Source organism: Primulina tabacum, chromosome 1 (assembly GCF_025594145.1).
Source record: "Primulina tabacum isolate GXHZ01 chromosome 1, ASM2559414v2, whole genome shotgun sequence".
In the NCBI taxonomy this organism is placed as follows: domain Eukaryota; kingdom Viridiplantae; phylum Streptophyta; class Magnoliopsida; order Lamiales; family Gesneriaceae; genus Primulina; species Primulina tabacum.
Window position 1 is genome coordinate 52,994,570 of NC_134550.1, and position 17,868 is coordinate 53,012,437.

Consider the following 17,868-nt stretch of genomic DNA (forward strand, 5'->3'; position numbering starts at 1 on the left):
TTTTATGCTAAAATTATTATTTTTTATTGTGAATATCGGTAGGATTGATCCGTCTCAGATAAAAAGATCCGTAAGACCATCTCATAAGAGACATACTCATTGTTATATTAACTTTTCACATCTTTCTTGGTAAAACAAATTACTTGCCTTGCTAAAAAAATAATGATATAATAAATTACTAACCAAATTATAAACTGCAAACTTAAAACGAAGGATTTGTTCACAAACGCATCACGGGAGGAAAAATATATATAAATAGAGAAATGCGTGTAATTTAAATAATTACCAAAAACTTGCATTTGATATGGTCAAAATTTTAGTTTATTTATTATTAAATATTTTTACAAAATAATAAGCTCTCCCTGAATTATGTCCAAACACAATTCAGAGGAAAGAAATATAGCAATGGAAAGGGACTTTCTACGATAATCCGTGGAATAAGTAAGTATTTTATGAGACGGTTTCATAAATCTTTATTTGTAAAATATATCAATCGTGTTCATATTTATAATAATAAATAATAATTTTGATATAAAAACTAATATTTTTTTTAAAAATGACCTAAATAAAAGATTTTAAAATTTGTCTGTGTTTCATGAAGTTGAGGGACTGACTAGCCGTAGAGGTAAAAAGTTCCACTGATTATGGGATTGGACTTATGGTAACTTTTAATTTAACTTTTCACTTAATTTTCGGAGAAATATTAAATTCCATTTTGAAAGAGTGTTTTTTATTTTTTGTTTTCATCCAAACGGAGACTTGTTAATGCGATGAAGTTATATTTTTATTTATATAATAATAATATAATATAATAATAATTAAACCATTGAACTTACGATACACACTCTGATTGGACCAATCTCTTCTCAAATCGGAGAGATCCAAGGTTTCATTCATTGCACCGTTCTGATTAATTTAAACTTTTTTTTTGCTGATAAATGGTTGTTAAAAATTAAAATAATAATAAAAATTCATCGTTGTTACACGTGGACGAATAATTGATCATTTAGTTTGGTGTGAATATCAAGACTTTGGCCGTAAAACAGGCTCACGGATCGTATTTTTTGATACAAATATCTTGTTTGAATTATCCATGAAAAAATATTACTTTTTATGCTAAGAGTATTTTTTTATTGTGAATATCGGTAGAGTTGACCGTCTCATATATAAAGATTCGTGAGATCGTATTGCAAGAGACCTACTCAAAAACTTTAGAAAGGGTTATTTTATTGTCTATTTGGATAACCGAGTAAAGGCAATTGGTGGATAATTTGCACGCGGGTTTGAACAATATGTACAAGAGCGTTCAAATTGGGTAAGGTTGCATTTGGAACAAATTATTTTAATGAATTTGATTTCAAAATCACATCTCAAATATATTATAGTTTTGTTTAGATGAAAAGATTTTGATTTGATTAAGTATTCCAAGGAAGGTTCAGAATGATTTTATGTTGAGATGTATTTGAAACCCACGACAATAACTCAAAAAATAATTATTCGAAATTATTATCAAATGGATTTACCCAACTAAAGTTGTGTTTGTATAAGATGGTTTGTATTTGAGGAGATACGTGGAGAGATGATTTGAAATTGTATTGGGATGAATTTAGAATACATCACAATAACTCAAAAAATAGTTTAGGCGGGATTTGAATTTCATTGTGAAGTGAATTTTGTTAAACAAACAAATTAATTTTGAAATTTCTAACTTTAAATTCACTCAACCATCCATATGCAAAGTAGTGGGATTTTTTTATATAGATTTGAAATCTCTAACTTAAAATACATCCATGCAAATGTAACATGTGTCTATTTGGCTCAACAATAGAATGAATGGATTTAAAATTTCTTGTGTAACACAAGTATATTTTTTTGAATTAATTTCAAATTTATTATCCAACATAGTCATTTGAAATTCCATGCATTTCAAATTTTTGACTTGAAATTCTCTAGCAAATCTGGATCATTCAATCCAAAATTACTCAAGGTTTCACTTGGAAATATATATTTGAAATTTATAGATTTCGATTATAGTTTTATTGTTAAAAATGAAAAAAAAATATCAAACCTTAAATTCATATATTACTTATTTATACATTAGTTATACAAAGTAAAACGAATTTCGAATGACAGCATTATTGAGTGACATTCAAATGTATCATAATTAATATGAAAAGTAGGTCTCTTGTGAGACATTCTCACGAATCTTTATCTGTCTGACAGGTCAATCCTACCAATATTCACAATAAAAAATATTAATTTTAGCATAAAAAGTAATATTTTTTCATTGATGACCAAATAAGAGATCCGTCTCATAAAATCGACCCGTGAAACTGTCTTCTTACACAAGTTTTTACCTAATATAAAATATTACACAAACATACAGTAGATATATTTTAAGTTTATATTTTTACTTCTCTAATAACAAAAATACATTTGAAATATTAATATTAAAAATCCATAAATCCAAATATAATCTAAGATTTTTCGGTAAAATAAAAAAAGAGAGATGGTTTAATATTCCGAATGAAAGAGAGAGATATAGAAATATTTAGGTCGTTCATTATAATTTATAAAAATTGACATGAAATGTGAACACTAGCCATCCCATTCCAGTCGCTTGTCCCAGCCGGCACGCGGATTAAGATTTCCTTAAAAAATATATTAATTTAACATTTCCTCACTTTCATTTTGAGGATTTCTACAATATTTACTTTACATATCTCAATCATTCTTAAACTACCGATTTTATTAAAGAAATTAGTATGAAAATAGTTTATTTTCAAACGTTCTACTTTTAAATTTCCTTCCCAGAAACTACCAAGTTCTGATTTTTTTTTCTCACTTTTCGCAATTTATAAATTTTAATCACTTGTCTAAACACAATCTTCTGCAAACACCAGTAGATGTGAAACCTGAGAAAGATCCATGATTGAAATTTATAAATTGCAAAAAGTTAGAAACTAAAGTGAAAAACTAGAAATTTAAAAGTAGAGCGATTGCTCTTTTGCAAACACTACTAGACGTGAAACCTGAGAAGATCCAGGACTATTCGAGAATGGATATCATCTTTATCAAAGGGCGATCCAGCTGAGAGTCCTTAATTGTGTGAGAAATTTTTAAAAAATCAAGAGCCGAGCCACTTTTTAAACAAAGTAACTGCTATATCTATATTGTATTATTATTAATATTTTATACTACGAAATAAACAGGAGTGAATCTTGCAGAAAGAAAATAAAATGGAGAAACATTATTTAACTTCATGCTTTCGATAATGAAATTGTAGAAAACGAAACGAAAGCTCCGAATGCATACCGCGACGAAGAAGAGAGGAGTAAGCACAGAACACAAGCCATTTTTAATTCAAGCAAAATTTCAGGCTATTAGTATACTTGACAGTATGGAGTGAAGTAGATAAATGATACATCCATCCGAGAGAGAGAGAGTATTTCATGATGTTACGGCTTTAATTCAGATTTCTCATCAAGAAACAGTTCCTAGAATTCACGAAACAGATTAAGTAGAGAGGAAAAAACCCTTATCGTCTCCTGCTTGCTCCGTCCGATAACCATCGGACCAGATGGTGGATGCCCAAAATTCATACATGAAAAGCTAAACGATTGCTTTGATCACACCGAGTAGCTGCCCATACCTGGTGGGCCGCCACCAGCAGCAGCTAGAGGCGTCTTTGGCTTAGGTTTCTCCACAACTATGGCTTGCGTGGTAAGCACCATTCCAGCGACTGAGGCAGCATTTTGCAGTGCACATCGTGTTACCTTAGCAGGATCAATAACTCCAGCTTCTACCAAGTTCTCGTACATGTCAGTCATTGCATTGTAACCAAACTCCCACTCGCTAGACTTCAATTTCTCTACGACCACCTCACCTTCGACCCCAGCATTTTGGGCAATCAAACATGCTGGTGCAACTAGGGCCTGCAATGATAAGATATCGTCATCAACATCAAAACTCACATTTAAAGACAGCATATTGACGGTATACGGGTGTCCATATAGGCATATACCCAAGATTTAATACTGCTCAGAGGTCTAAAACTCTTAATTTCTCTCAATTTAGAAAACAAACACCACCCTTTACATAATCCATAACATTTCTTACAACAAATGACAGTAAATTTTCTCGAGATAACCGTATCATGATAAAAACATATTGTGTTTTAATACTGTCAATCTGATTCTAGGCTATATTTTTCGATTGCTAGCGCGAATCAACTTCATTTCAGTCCATCCATTCTTGTCTCTTGGGTCATCCTATTATAGTAGAACTATTTATCCTTTTAGTCAAGGAAAAGAGAGACATAACCCAATAAACTAATAATTGGTCGTAGCAAGATAAATGGAAGATCAAAACACTTCATACCTTCTGAATTATATCAGCACCCAATCTTTCATCCGCATCTTCAATCTTCTCCTTGATGGTTGGAACAATAGTTGAGAGGTGCACTAATGCAGCACCGCCACCGGGCACAATGCCTTCTTCAATAGCAGCAAAAGTTGCATTTTTGGCATCCTCGATACGAAGCTTACGGTCCTCGAGCTCGGTCTCTGTTGCGGCACCAACCTTGATCACGGCAACCCCACCAGATAATTTTGCAATTCTTTCAGCAAGTTTCTCAGAATCATAAACTGACTCGGTCTCTGACAGTTCCTTTTTAAGCTGCGCAATCCTAGCCTGTAGCTCATCTTTAGATGCAGCATCTGCAATGATGGTGGTTGAGTCTTTGCTAATAGTTATCTTTCTTGCTATACCCAACTGATCTACATCAGTGTTTTCCACAAACAAGGCCAAATCGGTAGCTTGATATTCAGCCCCTGAAAATTGAAATATACGAAAGCAATAATTGTAGATCTTCTCACAACTGTATACACTATCAAAAGCCAGGATAGAAAACAAAGTAATGCATCGATAAAAAAAATAGTGTAACTTTGTAATTAATAGATGCTCTCATTCATTTCCCCAAAAAATTGCCCAATAAACCTACTTCCTTTCACTCCTCGCCAATATTATTGAGGGTTGGGTATTTCTTGTTGGCAGATATTTATTATATGTAAGAATTATCATGCAAGAGTTTTTCAAAAAAATTGTCTTTACCCGTCAAGATGGCAATATCTTGAAGAAGTGCTTTTCTTCTTTCTCCAAAACCTGGAGCTTTGATGGCAGCAACATTCAGAATACCCCGAAGCTTGTTTACAACAAGAGTTGCCAAAGCTTCTCCAGTGACATCTTCAGCAATGATAAGCAAAGGAGCTCGTAACTGAGTAGTCTTCTCAAGCAACGGAATGATATCCTTGATGGAAGAAATCTTCTGGTCCGTGACTAATATTCTCGCATTCTCAAATTCAACAAGCAGCTTCTCTGGGTTGGTGACAAATTGCGGGGAGATGTATCCTCGATCAATCTGTAAACAACAAATAATAATACATTTTAAAAAGGTGAGTATACGGAAGATGCAAAGAAATGGAAAATCTTTTTTATGCAAACTGACCTCCATTCCTTCTTCTACGTCAACTGTGGTCTCAAAGGAAGATGATGACTCGATGGATAAGACACCATCTGGTCCAACCTTGTCAACAGCATCAGCAATCATTATCCCAATGGTATCATCATTTCCAGCAGAGATAGTGGCAATGGCTGCGATATTCACGCAGTGAAATTTTCAATATTAAAAGCTATGGGTCTGTCACCATTTAAAAAAATTTGAAACACTAAATCACAGAAGTTATACATAGAGAGGTTAGTACCTTTGATATCATCACGACCTTTAATGGGCCTGGATCTTTTCTCAAGCTCATCAACCAAACCCTGCACAGTTTTATCAATGCCTTTCTTCAATGAAACAGGATTTGCCCCGGAGGTAACACTTAGAAGGCCAAGTTTGATAATTTCACGAGCAATGATGGATGCTGTAGTTGTCCCATCACCAGCAGAATCATTGGTCTTGCTAGCAACCTTCAAACTCAATATAAAGCTTCAACACCAAGATTAATCGAAAACGATACAAGGGGAAACTTTCAGCAAACATATTTACGAGTATTCATAATCACTATTAAATTCACAAAGAGCAAAAAAATTCTATCATATTCATGTGCTGGAGAGAAAACACTGGAAAAAACATACCTCCCTAATCAAAGCAGCACCAGCATTTTCCATAGCATCAGGCAATTCGATGGCTCGAGCAATTGTCACTCCATCATTGACCACCTTTGGTGCCCCGTATTCATCCAGTACAACATTTCTTCCTGCGTTACATTGGACAGACAAAAAAGTAAACGAACATAAGATGCATAAAATAGATGGACTGATCCATAAACAATATCAATCTACAACAACTACAAATTTCTAGCCATAGGAATCTCCAAAACATTCATAGTAATCCATCCCTCTTTATTAAAGCACAATATAAATGTATCGCGTGCCAAAATACACGATTATTAGCTAACCTAAAGTACTCGCTAGCCGAACAACTGGTACACAGATTGAGAATGAAAACCATTAATCATCAACCGTATCAAGACAACATAGATCAACCATATAGTTATCAAAAGACACGATTTTCCACACGTCCTTTAAAACCATCTACCCGAGACGCACATGAAAACAAAACAACAGTCAGCAGCTGCTCATAAATAATTCCGATTAAATTTACATTCAACTGCTACAAATTCAATTTAATTGCACAGACTAAGCTGTTTTTTTTTTTTTTAACAAAAATTACCCCTGGGTCCAAGAGTAAGACCAACGGCATCAGCAAGCTTATCAATACCACACTGCATAGCAGCCCTTGCTTTCTGATCAAACGCGATTTCCTTAGCACTGGCCCTGACCACAAACCGATTCTTGGTCTGATTTTTCCCGAACTTCTGCCCCTGCTGTAATTGGCTCACTTTCCGGCTCTTCAATCCACCCTGTAACAGAAACCCAGAAACTTAAATTCATAAAAAACACAAAAACGAGTAAGGAAAGAAAAATCTAACACAAACCCAAGAAAAGCTACCTGTTTAGACGGAGAAGGGAGGAGCGAGGCGGTAGATATGGCATTAGCGGAAGCCATTTTTCTGGGTAGAATGTAAAACAGGTTTAGGTGGGATTTTGGTGCTAGCCGTGGATAAGGAAGGAAGGAAGGAAGGAAGGTGGCCAAGTGTGTTAGTTGAGAGCGAACAATCGCAACTAGGGCAGCGACTTCCAGAAGTTTCCACGTAGTGCAAATATTGTTTGGGCCACTCACACTCAATGCTCGTTAAGCCTGGAAAGGCAACTATGCAAATACACTTGCTAACTCTAATTTCGGGGGTTAGTATTTTGCGCTTTAGAGTCTCTTTCAAAACTTGTGACCTTAATATACATCCATTTGAAAGTGGGCCATTATTCCAGATTGATACAAATAGATAGATTACTCCACAAAAATTTGTCCAAAGCAATCCCAACTCATCAATTTCACCTTTACAAACACGAAGATCTTGTTGGCAATCAAAAAAATTGATTCTTTTTTTACTGAAGAGAGTCTTTCTTTAATAAACAGTAACAGCAACAAAACACACATATGGAACATATTAATACATAATAAATATTAAGAACTCGGATACTCCGTACAAGATTATATATATCAAATTTTCATTTTTTTAATTTCAAAAACATTAAAAAAAATATTCTTGCTCTTTCTTCTTTGTTTTGGTTACTGATGAGGCCAACCCAAAACTACAATATTTTTTATATCTGAAATATTATTTTTTATTACAAATATATATATATAAATATATATATATTGTTATATTACGGAAACATATCAATTAATAAACGATGATTTGAGTAAAAATTAAAATTATAATATAAATATAAATGAGTGAAATCGTTGGACACGACATTTGCCCAAGTAATTTTCATTTTGTAGTTATATTTCTTTATAATAAATAAATAATAAATACATTGTATATTTGTATTCAGTTTATGAACTCCAAAAACAATATAGATTGTTATATTGGTTTAGAGCTGATGATGAAATAGCTTAGCTTAATCATGCAAAAAGAAACGCCTTGATTGATTTATCTCCTAATATGCCGCGAAATTAGAACTTGATCCAACGGTTTGAACCCATCCACCCCCCTAAATAATCTCCCCGCCATTTCTTCTTCCAACAAACAAATCCTCACTTTCTTTCTTTTCCCATCTCTCGTTACACTGTTTGTTTTCCAAGAATTCCTGAAGAAATCAGTATGACATGAAGATTGCAATGAGATCGGCGACGTTGATATTGTTGATTCTTGTGTTAGGGGCATTAATCTCGGCGAGCCATGCAGCGTCCGACAGTGAAAGCGAAAGCGGGACCGGAAACGAAGGTAATAGCGACAGTAGTGCGGAAGATGATACTGGTACGGATGGAGATGGGGACGAGGACGGTGACTCCGACGGCACCGCCAACAATCCGGCAGCGGTGCAAATCCTGACACAGGTTATATACAGCCGTTTTAGCAATTTCACCGCCATTTTCAACGATGATATTGTCGACCATCTCGGTTTTTGCATACGCGATGTGTAAGTTACACCAGCCGACTACTCAATTTCTAGTAACATGTTTGTTTATACGGTGTGAACATATTTTGTGTGCCTATCTTCGTTGTAGGGATGCTGAGTGGGACGCGGCGTTCAACTTTTCGAAGAATACGGAGTTCTTGTCAGATTGTCTCAAAATCACCAACGGTAGTGTATTTGAAGTTTGAATGACCACAATGTTTAAACTTTTATGGTAATATTTAGTACTTGATAGGCTGTAATCAAAGTAGCTGGGGAAATTATATTGCTTTAGGCAGTTGGATTCAATGATCCTAGTATATTACCTTAATCTTAGCTTCTGAGCTGTGGTCATCTAATGTTTTTTCAATTTGACTGATACCCCTGCTTTATGACAGGAGACGTATTGCCCCGGTTGTGCACGGCAGCAGAAGTAAAGTTCTATGGTGCTAGTCTGATGCAGATTGCAGAAGAAAGCAGCGAAGCAAAGAGTAGTAACTACCTAAAACCAAACAAGAATTGTAACTTGTCCTCATGGGTTTCCGGTTGCGAACCAGGATGGGCATGCAGCGTGGGGAAAGATAAGCAAGTTAACCTCAAAAACTCCACGTATATACCCTATAGAGTTCTTGATTGTCGGCCTTGTTGTGAAGGCTTCTTCTGTCCACACGGCCTAACATGCATGATACGTGAGTTTCTGCAAATTTATCATTACTTGATTTTCAAAATCGTACTTCTAGTGACGTGCATCAGCACTGCTGCTTCCTGGAAAAAGGACATTACATCTCGTTATTTTTTTTGGTAAAACGCTGCAAAATATGGCCTTAGTCAGCATTTCTTATTAGTTTATTTGCTTGTTTTAACATTTTCTTCTAAGCTTTTTGATGCATCTTGTAGTACAAACTTACTAATTTTGTTCCTGTTTCTTGTCATCGAAGCATGCCCATTAGGATCTTACTGCCCTCTCTCAAACCTCAACAAATCCACGGGTATCTGCGATCCGTGAGTCACGTTTTTCTGCAATGACAAATTTGTTTAGTGCTATGATTATTTCATTTGAATAGGTTTTAATTCTCATCTATATCTGAAGGTATCGGTATCAATTACCTCCAGGGCAGCCAAACCATACCTGCGGTGGGGCAGATATTTGGGCTGATTTTTCGACCGGCACGGAGATATTTTGTTCAGCAGGATTTTACTGTCCCACTACCACTCAAAAAATAGCCTGCAATCGTGGGTATTACTTGCTATCTCAAATCTTGTTGCAAACATCCATCAACACGATATATGATTTTTTTTCTTGTGTCTACATGATTTGGGCATGTCTAGCACTAATTTATCTCCAATCTCTCTTTCACACATACGTGCTTATTTCTCATGTTTTTATAATTTCTCATATGCTGAAATTCTTCTTTTCAATTTTTGAATGCTCTGCAGGCATTACTGCAGGGCTGGATCTACTGAGCAAACAAGTATGTACCATCGTACTCTTTTGAAAGTGTGGTGCTTCAGACTATGTATTCGGTTGTTGCCTCATTTAATTAAACCACGTCTCAATTGACTAAAATTTCTAAATTTCATGTTTAAAGAATCACTATGGCAATTATTATTGGAGTTGTAAATAAATTCACAAGAATTAATGATATGTTCGCCATAATAGCAATAATTGGGAGTAAAAAATAAGATAATTTTGCTTCTACTCTATTTCTCAAGATCTTGTTGTCTATCTAATAGTCTCGTTGTGTCTTAACACCGTGAGGTGATTGCTTGTGCCGTCAAATTCGTTTTTCCAGGTGATACATAGTTTTGTTTTGTCTTGAGCATTACAACAATAATTTGTGCGGGCTAAAATGCAGAGTGCTATCAATTGGCGACATGTGAACCTCAAACAGCAAATCAAAACATCACTGCCTACGGTCTCATGTTTTTTGTAAGCTTCTGCCACTTGATTTATTTGGTATCGCGTGTGATATTTCCGATGAGACATGGATGGCAATTTAGAAGCAAGGGTTCCTTTCATTCTGCCAAATGGTTTCAAATTTGCTCTTTTTTCATTTAATAATTTGCTAATTACAACAAAGTATGACTCAACCTGTTTCAGTACTCTAAGAAAGCACACCACTGTGTGATCACTCGGAAACATTACCTTTTTTTGTGTATTTGGCTAAGAAAATGCCAGTTAGGAATAGGCTTGAAGTATTTTCTTCTTTGTTGTTATAGGGTGGAATCACTCTAGTACTTCTCATTATATACAACTGTTCGGGACAAGTTCTGAATACTAGAGAAAAAAGGCAGGCGAAATCCAGAGAAGCTGCTGCAAGAAGTGCTAGGGAAACAGTACAGGCACGTGAAAGATGGAAATCAGCCAAAGACACTGCAAAAAAAACGGCATCTGGGCTCCAATCACAACTTTCACGGACATTTTCGCGCAAAAAGTCAGCGAGGCAGGAAACGCTAAAGATTCCTGGCCAGCCTAAACCTGGATCTGATGCTGCATTGCCTCCCATGCCTGGTGGGGGATCTGAGCAGAAAGGAAAGAAACAAAGCAACCTCACTAAAATGCTGCATGATCTTGAAGATGATCCTGATAGTCATGATGGCTTCAACATGGAGATCGGTGACAAGAATCTGAAAAAGCAAATGCCAAATGCCAAACAACTGCATACTCGCAGCCAAATTTTCAAGTATGCATATGGTCAAATTGAAAAGGAAAAAGCTATGCAGGAGCAGAATCAGAATTTGACTTTCTCTGGTGTAATATCTATGGCAAATGATGTTGAAATCAGTAGGAGACCACCTGTTGAGGTTTTCTTTCAAGATTTAACTCTTACTCTGAAAGGTAAAAAGAAGCATCTTTTAAGGTCTGTGACTGGAAAATTAGTACCAGGCCATGTTTCCGCCGTCATGGGACCATCAGGTGCTGGGAAGACAACTTTTCTTTCAGCATTGACAGGAAAAGCTACTGGATGCATTATCACTGGTTCAATTCTTATCAATGGAAAAGACGAACCAATGCAATCATTCAAAAAGATTATCGGATATGTTCCTCAAGATGATATAGTGCATGGAAACTTGACAGTGGAGGAGAATCTCTGGTTCAGTGCTAGATGCAGGTAGATAGTATGAAATAACAATGTTAGTTGACATTTGGTTACAGATTGGTACTTAATTGATCAAATACTACTTTAGAATGGATCCTTTTATATAGCAACTAGAGAAGCACTCGCATCTGCAGTGTGACTAATGTTTGCAGTAAGATGATCGGGTTTTCATCATCAATGTGCATGTTCTCAAATATTTTATGACATTTTCTTATGCAGTTGTTATTATTATTCCACAAACCTTTAAAGTTTTAATTGTAGTTTCTTTTTTGTTGGGTGGATTGAAGGCTATATTTCCGGTACTTGTATTATGCCAGGCATGACATATTTAGTGAAAACATGAAATGTTTGAAATTTATGGTCTCACATGCATATTGCCAATTCCTGATAGGAAATCAAAATGAAATATTTTTTGAAAAATTGCAGTTTTTTCTATGTTCAAAGCATATTGTACTCCATGGAACAATACTTCCTTAGTTTACCGGACTATATTTGTGCTGGTTCTTGCTCTTTTAAAATTCTGGCTCAATTTGATATAATCGTTTGTATGGTCATTTATTTTTCCTTGTGTCTGTGTGAGTGATTAAGTTCCATAAATTTTGATGCCTCTTGATCCCATTAACAACCTTCATGCCATGATTTATCGCTGCAGAGTGAACTTCCAAAAGAGATGCATCATATGTTTCATGTAAAAGAGCTCAAAGTCTTAGTAGTCCTGATATTTGTATCTCGAATATGTGCTGAAAAAATATTTGCTTACTCTTGCAACATTTTTCTTGTAGCTTCTGATAAATTCTTGTGCCTGTTTCATACAGATGGGTCCTGATGTTAGTGCTCTTTTTTTCCTCCTTCCTTTTTTTCTAGACTCTCTGCTGATCTTTTGAAACCAGAGAAAGTCTTGGTTGTGGAAAGAGTAATCGAGTCATTGGGATTGCAGGCAGTTAGAGACTCCTTGGTCGGAACAGTTGAAAAGAGAGGGATCTCTGGAGGTCAGAGGAAACGAGTAAATGTTGGCTTGGAAATGGTTATGGAACCTTCTCTCTTAATCTTGGATGAGCCCACATCTGGCTTGGACAGTTCTTCTTCTCAACTACTACTTAGAGCCCTTCGCCGTGAAGCTCTTGAAGGTGTAAATATATGTATGGTGGTTCACCAACCAAGGTAATACTGAGTTATACATCCAATGACATTGATTCTTCCTTTACCATTCTTATTCAAATATTATTGCTCACACCAATGCATCCTCGTGTGGCTTCGAGAAAACCAGCTATCGGAGAAAATATATAGCTTGTTACATATATTTTGTTCAAGCATTTTTATCATGTGTTGAAATGGAATTATTTCTGTATATGTGCAAGTATTGTTTTCAGTGAAATTGTAAATGGATTTGTTATTAGACTAGAAAAACTAACTACCTGTTGAGGCCTTTTCATATGGCACCATCTCCCTGATTTGAAGTGGATCCTTTTGCTTCTTCTTACTGCTGTTTAGTATAAATTTCGATTCCTTTATCTTTATTTGAGCTGCAGTTTTTCTTGATACTGTTTTAACTGAAAAACAGTATCATCTTTCTCATTCTTGTAGGTTGGTTTAATAGGGTGTTGTTTTGTAAGGATAAGAGAAGCTACCCGAGCTCAAATGTTTTTTACTTCCTGTCTCCTGGTCAAGTCCCAACTTCTGCAATTTCCTTTGTGAACAAAGTTCAACTACCTTTCCGATGTCTTGCACCATAGCATCCCCCCCTTTTTTTCCTAATGGTATTGCCCATTATTTTTCTGAATTTTTATGATATGTTGATACATAATTTATTTTGGATTGTTCCAACGTTATGCGACTGTATATAGACAATACCAACAGTAAATTTTTCTTGAGAGTACCACCCTGAAAATGTTCCAGGTGGTGGGTTTCATATAGGCATATTTTCTGATATATTCCCATGTCCTCAATTCTTGTTGCAACACAAACATTCTGACATTTCTGGTGTTTGCCATTTCCATTCCCTGCTCTACAGCTACACCCTCTTTAAGATGTTTGATGATTTGATACTTCTAGCCAAGGGTGGCCTCACAGTGTATCATGGATCGGCAAAGAAAGTTGTAGAGTACTTTGCTGGAATTGGGATTAACGTCCCTGAGAGACTGAATCCTCCGGATTACTTTATTGACATCTTGGAGGGAATAGTTAAACTAAATGCTAGCTCAGGTGTAAAATATAAGGAGCTTCCTTTGAGATGGATGCTTCATAATGGTTACCCTGTACCACCAGACATGCTTGATTCTGCAGGAATGCCATCTGTAACTGGAGATTCAGCCCATGGAGGAAATCCTGCTGCTGCTGGCCCCGATCAGTCTTTTGCGGGCGACCTTTGGCAGGACGTCAAGTATTCTGTTGGACAGAAGAAAGACCTTTTACAACTTAATTTCAATAAATTAAAGGACTTGTCTAATCGAAAAACTCCAGGTGTCTTTCAGCAATATAAATACTTTGTGGGAAGGTGATTTTTTTTGGCATTTCTTTATTCAATTTTGTATAGTCTTTTACAACTCTTACTTTCCATGCGTTTTGCTTACTTAGTATTTGCTTATGAGGTACTCATGTCATAAAGGAATCAACACTATATTTTTAACTCACAAGATCACGACCTATAATTACTTGTGTTAATAAGTGGCAGCATTCTTTTCCTTTTTTTTTCAGAGTAGGGAAGCAGCGACTACGGGAGGCTAGGATGCAAGCTGTAGATTATTTGATTTTACTCTTGGCTGGTATCTGCTTAGGAACACTTGCCAAAGTGAGTGATGAAACCTTCGGCTCAACGGGATATCTATACACTGTCATCGCAGTCTGTAAGTTCTGAACTCCAAATCAATACCTTTTATATTCCTTGGATTGTGCAGTTTGACGTTCCAGACATTTTCATGTCTATTATTTAACCAAGATCCTATAATCACTTTTGTACTAGTACATCTTCCTGGATACTGATGAAGCATTGTAGGTGTCTATTAGTTTTAATTTACACTATTAATCTTTCCTCGTTGCTTATTGATGCAAAGTTACATGAAAAGATCCTGCGATAAGATAAAACAAAAGAATTCAGAAATTATTCTACCTCTAATATTGGGTTCTAGAATAGTTTTTGTTCCAAAGTTATTCAATAGTAATAAAAATCGTGTATAAGCTACACAAAGTTACAATCACACCCAAGGAAAAGATATGTTACGTTACAGTGTCTCTGCTCGAGGTTACAATCACAACCAACGAAAATATATGCTATAATGCCTTCTATCTTGGTTGCTGATCTGAATCACATATCACATTTTCAATTCCATGCTTGTTTCATCTCTAAAAAAAATCCTTGTGTATTTTTTTTATACTACAGTTCAATTTTTAGTCTCTGAATAAGCAACTGTTATGACACAATCTCACCTCCAACAACTTGTCATTCCATTATTTTCTTCTATTGTTTAGCCCTTTTGTGCAAGATTTCCGCTTTGAGATCGTTTTCTCTGGATAAGCTGCACTACTGGAGAGAAAGTGCTTCTGGCATGAGCAGCTTGGCTTACTTTTTAGCGAAGGACACGATAGATCATTTCAACACGATTGTAAAACCAGCAGTTTATCTATCAATGTTCTATTTCTTCAACAATCCTAGGTCTTCTATTTTTGATAACTACTTAGTGCTGATCAGTCTCGTTTACTGTGTTACTGGAATAGCGTATATTCTTGCCATCTACTTCGAACCTGGTCCAGCCCAACTGGTGCGTAACGTGAACTTTTGTTATGCTATTTGTCACTGATATATCTTAGTATATATGATATAATATCACAAAACTGTTTTTCATTTATGCAGTGGTCAGTTTTGCTTCCTGTTGTTTTGTCTCTTATTGCTAACCAAGACGGAGATACATTTGTAACGAGATTAGGAGATTTTTGCTACACTAAATGGGCTCTGGAAGCGTTTCTATTAGCAAATGCTAAACGGTATGATAACCCCCTGCAGTTTACAGAACTACTCTTCATTCAGAGCAATAGAGTAAGTGATAAGTTCACACTTGCGAGAAACCCACCATGTTCACATTTCTTGCCACATCTTTTGCATTAACCTCCTCACCAATTCCAAACAACTTGCAACCATAGTCACCCGGGGTGGACCCTCTACTTTGTTGAGGAGAATGCTCCATAGATTATAGTTTATGACAAATCTAAGTATACAATTTCAATTTTTTTTATATGAGGGGTTTGCTCCCTTCATTTGTATCGATCGATTCCCAACTTCTCTAAGTTTTTTCTCCTTGCCATTATTTATTACCAGAATGTCTTTTATCACTCACATTTCAGTGCTTCTATTCAATTTTGCTTCAAAAGTTTTTGGAAATATGTAATCTGCTGTTATGCAAATGAGTTCAAGACCTTTTTCTTGATTTTGCAGGTATTCTGGGGTGTGGCTGATTCAAAGATGTGGTTCATTAAAAGTAAAAGGTTATCAACTACAGGACTGGTATCCCTCTCTAGCATACCTCATCGCAACTGGTATAGTAAGTCGAGGACTGGCTTTTTTCTGTCTAGTCACTTTCCAGAAAAAATAATTACATGTTCTGTTTAATATATATATATATATATATATATACTTATAAAAATAGGCATTTTGATCCTTCTTAGGGTAACATTGTGAAGGATAGAACATAGGTTATAGTTACCACTTTCGGTTAAGATCGTGGATATCAGACTCAGATTCAATATATGATTAATATCATGCATCATTGTAGTCTCATATCCATATATGGATTTATTCTCCCATGTTATATGACTTTCTAACACCTGACTGACTATATAATTTCTTTCTGTTTAAAGCAATTGCGGAATTTACATCAGCTTTAGAACAAGTAATTTTGTTTTATTAATATTAGTAAATAAAAATGATATAAGAGTATAAGAATAAATAGTATATTTCCATAATTTAAATAATGAAATAGTCACAAATCATACATAATTATAACCAGGAAAAAAAATAAAAATCATGATATTTTCAAAGATTGAATATACTTTTCAAGCAAATATGTCTTGAAGGAAGTGGATGAGAGCAAGAGTATCTTGAGCGAGAAAGATGTTATTTTATTAAAAGTGAGGTTTAATTGTTTAAAAAATTATTTAGATTAATGCACACGTGATGAAATTATCCTTTTATTTTTATTATTACTTTCGTGATATTTATTTATTTATTTTACCACACGATATATATGTAATTGTAAATGTAAAAACAGTAAGAGCATGCACCTTATTCACCCACCACGCACGTCACTAATAATTAACAATTTCGTGTCTGAATTCATACAGATGTAATCTATGTAATCAATTTTACGTTGGGTTTAGGCTTCTTACATTCACACGACTGAATTTGACTCAATATAACAAACAAAGAAGCGACTGAAAAAAGCAATTGCGCAAAATTATATTTGATTTTCAGGAGATGCACCAGCTCCAATATAGTTTGGTTGTCTAATATGATCATTTGATTATTCCTATAAGGTAATTGCATTAACATGAGAGTTTATCAAGTGCGCATCGAAAAATAGCGGCTACGGGTTCTCACGTCATAAAAAAATTTAAGCAAAATTCTTGTAAACTGGTATTAATAAATTAAGTTGAGCCGAGTAATTAAAGTTGCTCATAAGTTAATTTTTAATATATACTGATATAAATTTTAATTTTAAATCAATTAAATTAAATTCATTTATATGAAATCGTTTATAAAAAAATTATTTAGTGATGTGTCAAATCATTTAAAAATACACCTAAATCGAAGATTATTTATTTTAAATCAAATCGATAAATTTATAGTGGGAGCAAATTCGTGAATTTTTTTATTTTAGATTTTTTAATGAAAAAATAAACTTTTGACTGTCTCACGGATTAATTTTATGAGATGAAACAGTGATCCGAGCCAATGAAAAGATATTAGTTTTTATGTCAAAAGTATTACTTTTCATGGTAGATATGGATCATGTTAACCCGTCTCACGAATATAGACGTGTGAAACCGTCTCACAAAATACCAACTCATTTTTAAAGATAACATAAAAATGGATATAGTTTTTGAGGTATACATAAAACATTTTTTTTAAAAAAAATGGGATTTTTAATAGTATACCTAAAAATGTTAATTAATTAATTTATCATATTGTGTGGTATTTTATTCAAAAGTTGAAGAAGATATATATAGATATTTTGACATGAATAAAATACAT

At 34.8% G+C, this 17,868-nt stretch overlaps 2 protein-coding genes across 2 annotated transcripts; one reads left to right on the forward strand and one right to left on the reverse strand.

Annotated features, from left to right (window-relative positions):
- Positions 1–3,456: 3,456 nt before the first annotated feature.
- On the reverse strand, positions 3,457–7,258 carry LOC142548772 (ruBisCO large subunit-binding protein subunit alpha). The gene is made up of 8 exons (XM_075657286.1): positions 7,016–7,258; positions 6,737–6,926; positions 6,139–6,260; positions 5,763–5,970; positions 5,507–5,652; positions 5,113–5,419; positions 4,381–4,832; positions 3,457–3,935 (listed from the first exon to the last, which is right to left on the reverse strand). Exons 1-8 carry the CDS (start codon positions 7,070–7,072, stop codon positions 3,630–3,632), a joined length of 1,788 nt encoding a protein of 595 aa, XP_075513401.1. The 5' UTR covers positions 7,073–7,258; the 3' UTR covers positions 3,457–3,629.
- Positions 7,259–8,193: 935 nt separating this feature from the next.
- Positions 8,194–16,420, forward strand: LOC142548778 (ABC transporter G family member 28-like). The gene is made up of 14 exons (XM_075657299.1): positions 8,194–8,550; positions 8,639–8,715; positions 8,925–9,215; positions 9,465–9,528; positions 9,617–9,763; positions 9,964–9,998; positions 10,383–10,456; positions 10,747–11,639; positions 12,492–12,788; positions 13,639–14,121; positions 14,322–14,470; positions 15,093–15,382; positions 15,475–15,605; positions 16,054–16,420. The coding sequence occupies exons 1-14, from the start codon at positions 8,237–8,239 to the stop codon at positions 16,208–16,210; spliced, it is 3,402 nt and encodes a 1,133-aa protein (XP_075513414.1). The 5' UTR covers positions 8,194–8,236; the 3' UTR covers positions 16,211–16,420.
- The last annotated feature ends 1,448 nt before the right edge of the window (positions 16,421–17,868 follow it).

Coding starts and splice junctions, on each gene's coding strand:
- LOC142548772 (XM_075657286.1), bottom strand. CDS start 7,072: ATGGCTTCCGCTAATGCCATATCTACCGCCTCGCTCCTCCCTTCTCCG. Junction 6,261..6,736: donor TCTTACTCTTGGACCCAGGG/GTAATTTTTGTT, acceptor AATGTAACGCAG/GAAGAAATGTTGTACTGGAT. Junction 5,653..5,762: donor AGGTCGTGATGATATCAAAG/GTACTAACCTCT, acceptor TGAATATCGCAG/CCATTGCCACTATCTCTGCT.
- LOC142548778 (XM_075657299.1), top strand. CDS start 8,237: ATGAAGATTGCAATGAGATCGGCGACGTTGATATTGTTGATTCTTGTG. Junction 9,999..10,382: donor TGGATCTACTGAGCAAACAA/GTATGTACCATC, acceptor GCTAAAATGCAG/AGTGCTATCAATTGGCGACA. Junction 11,640..12,491: donor TGGTTCAGTGCTAGATGCAG/GTAGATAGTATG, acceptor CTTTTTTTCTAG/ACTCTCTGCTGATCTTTTGA.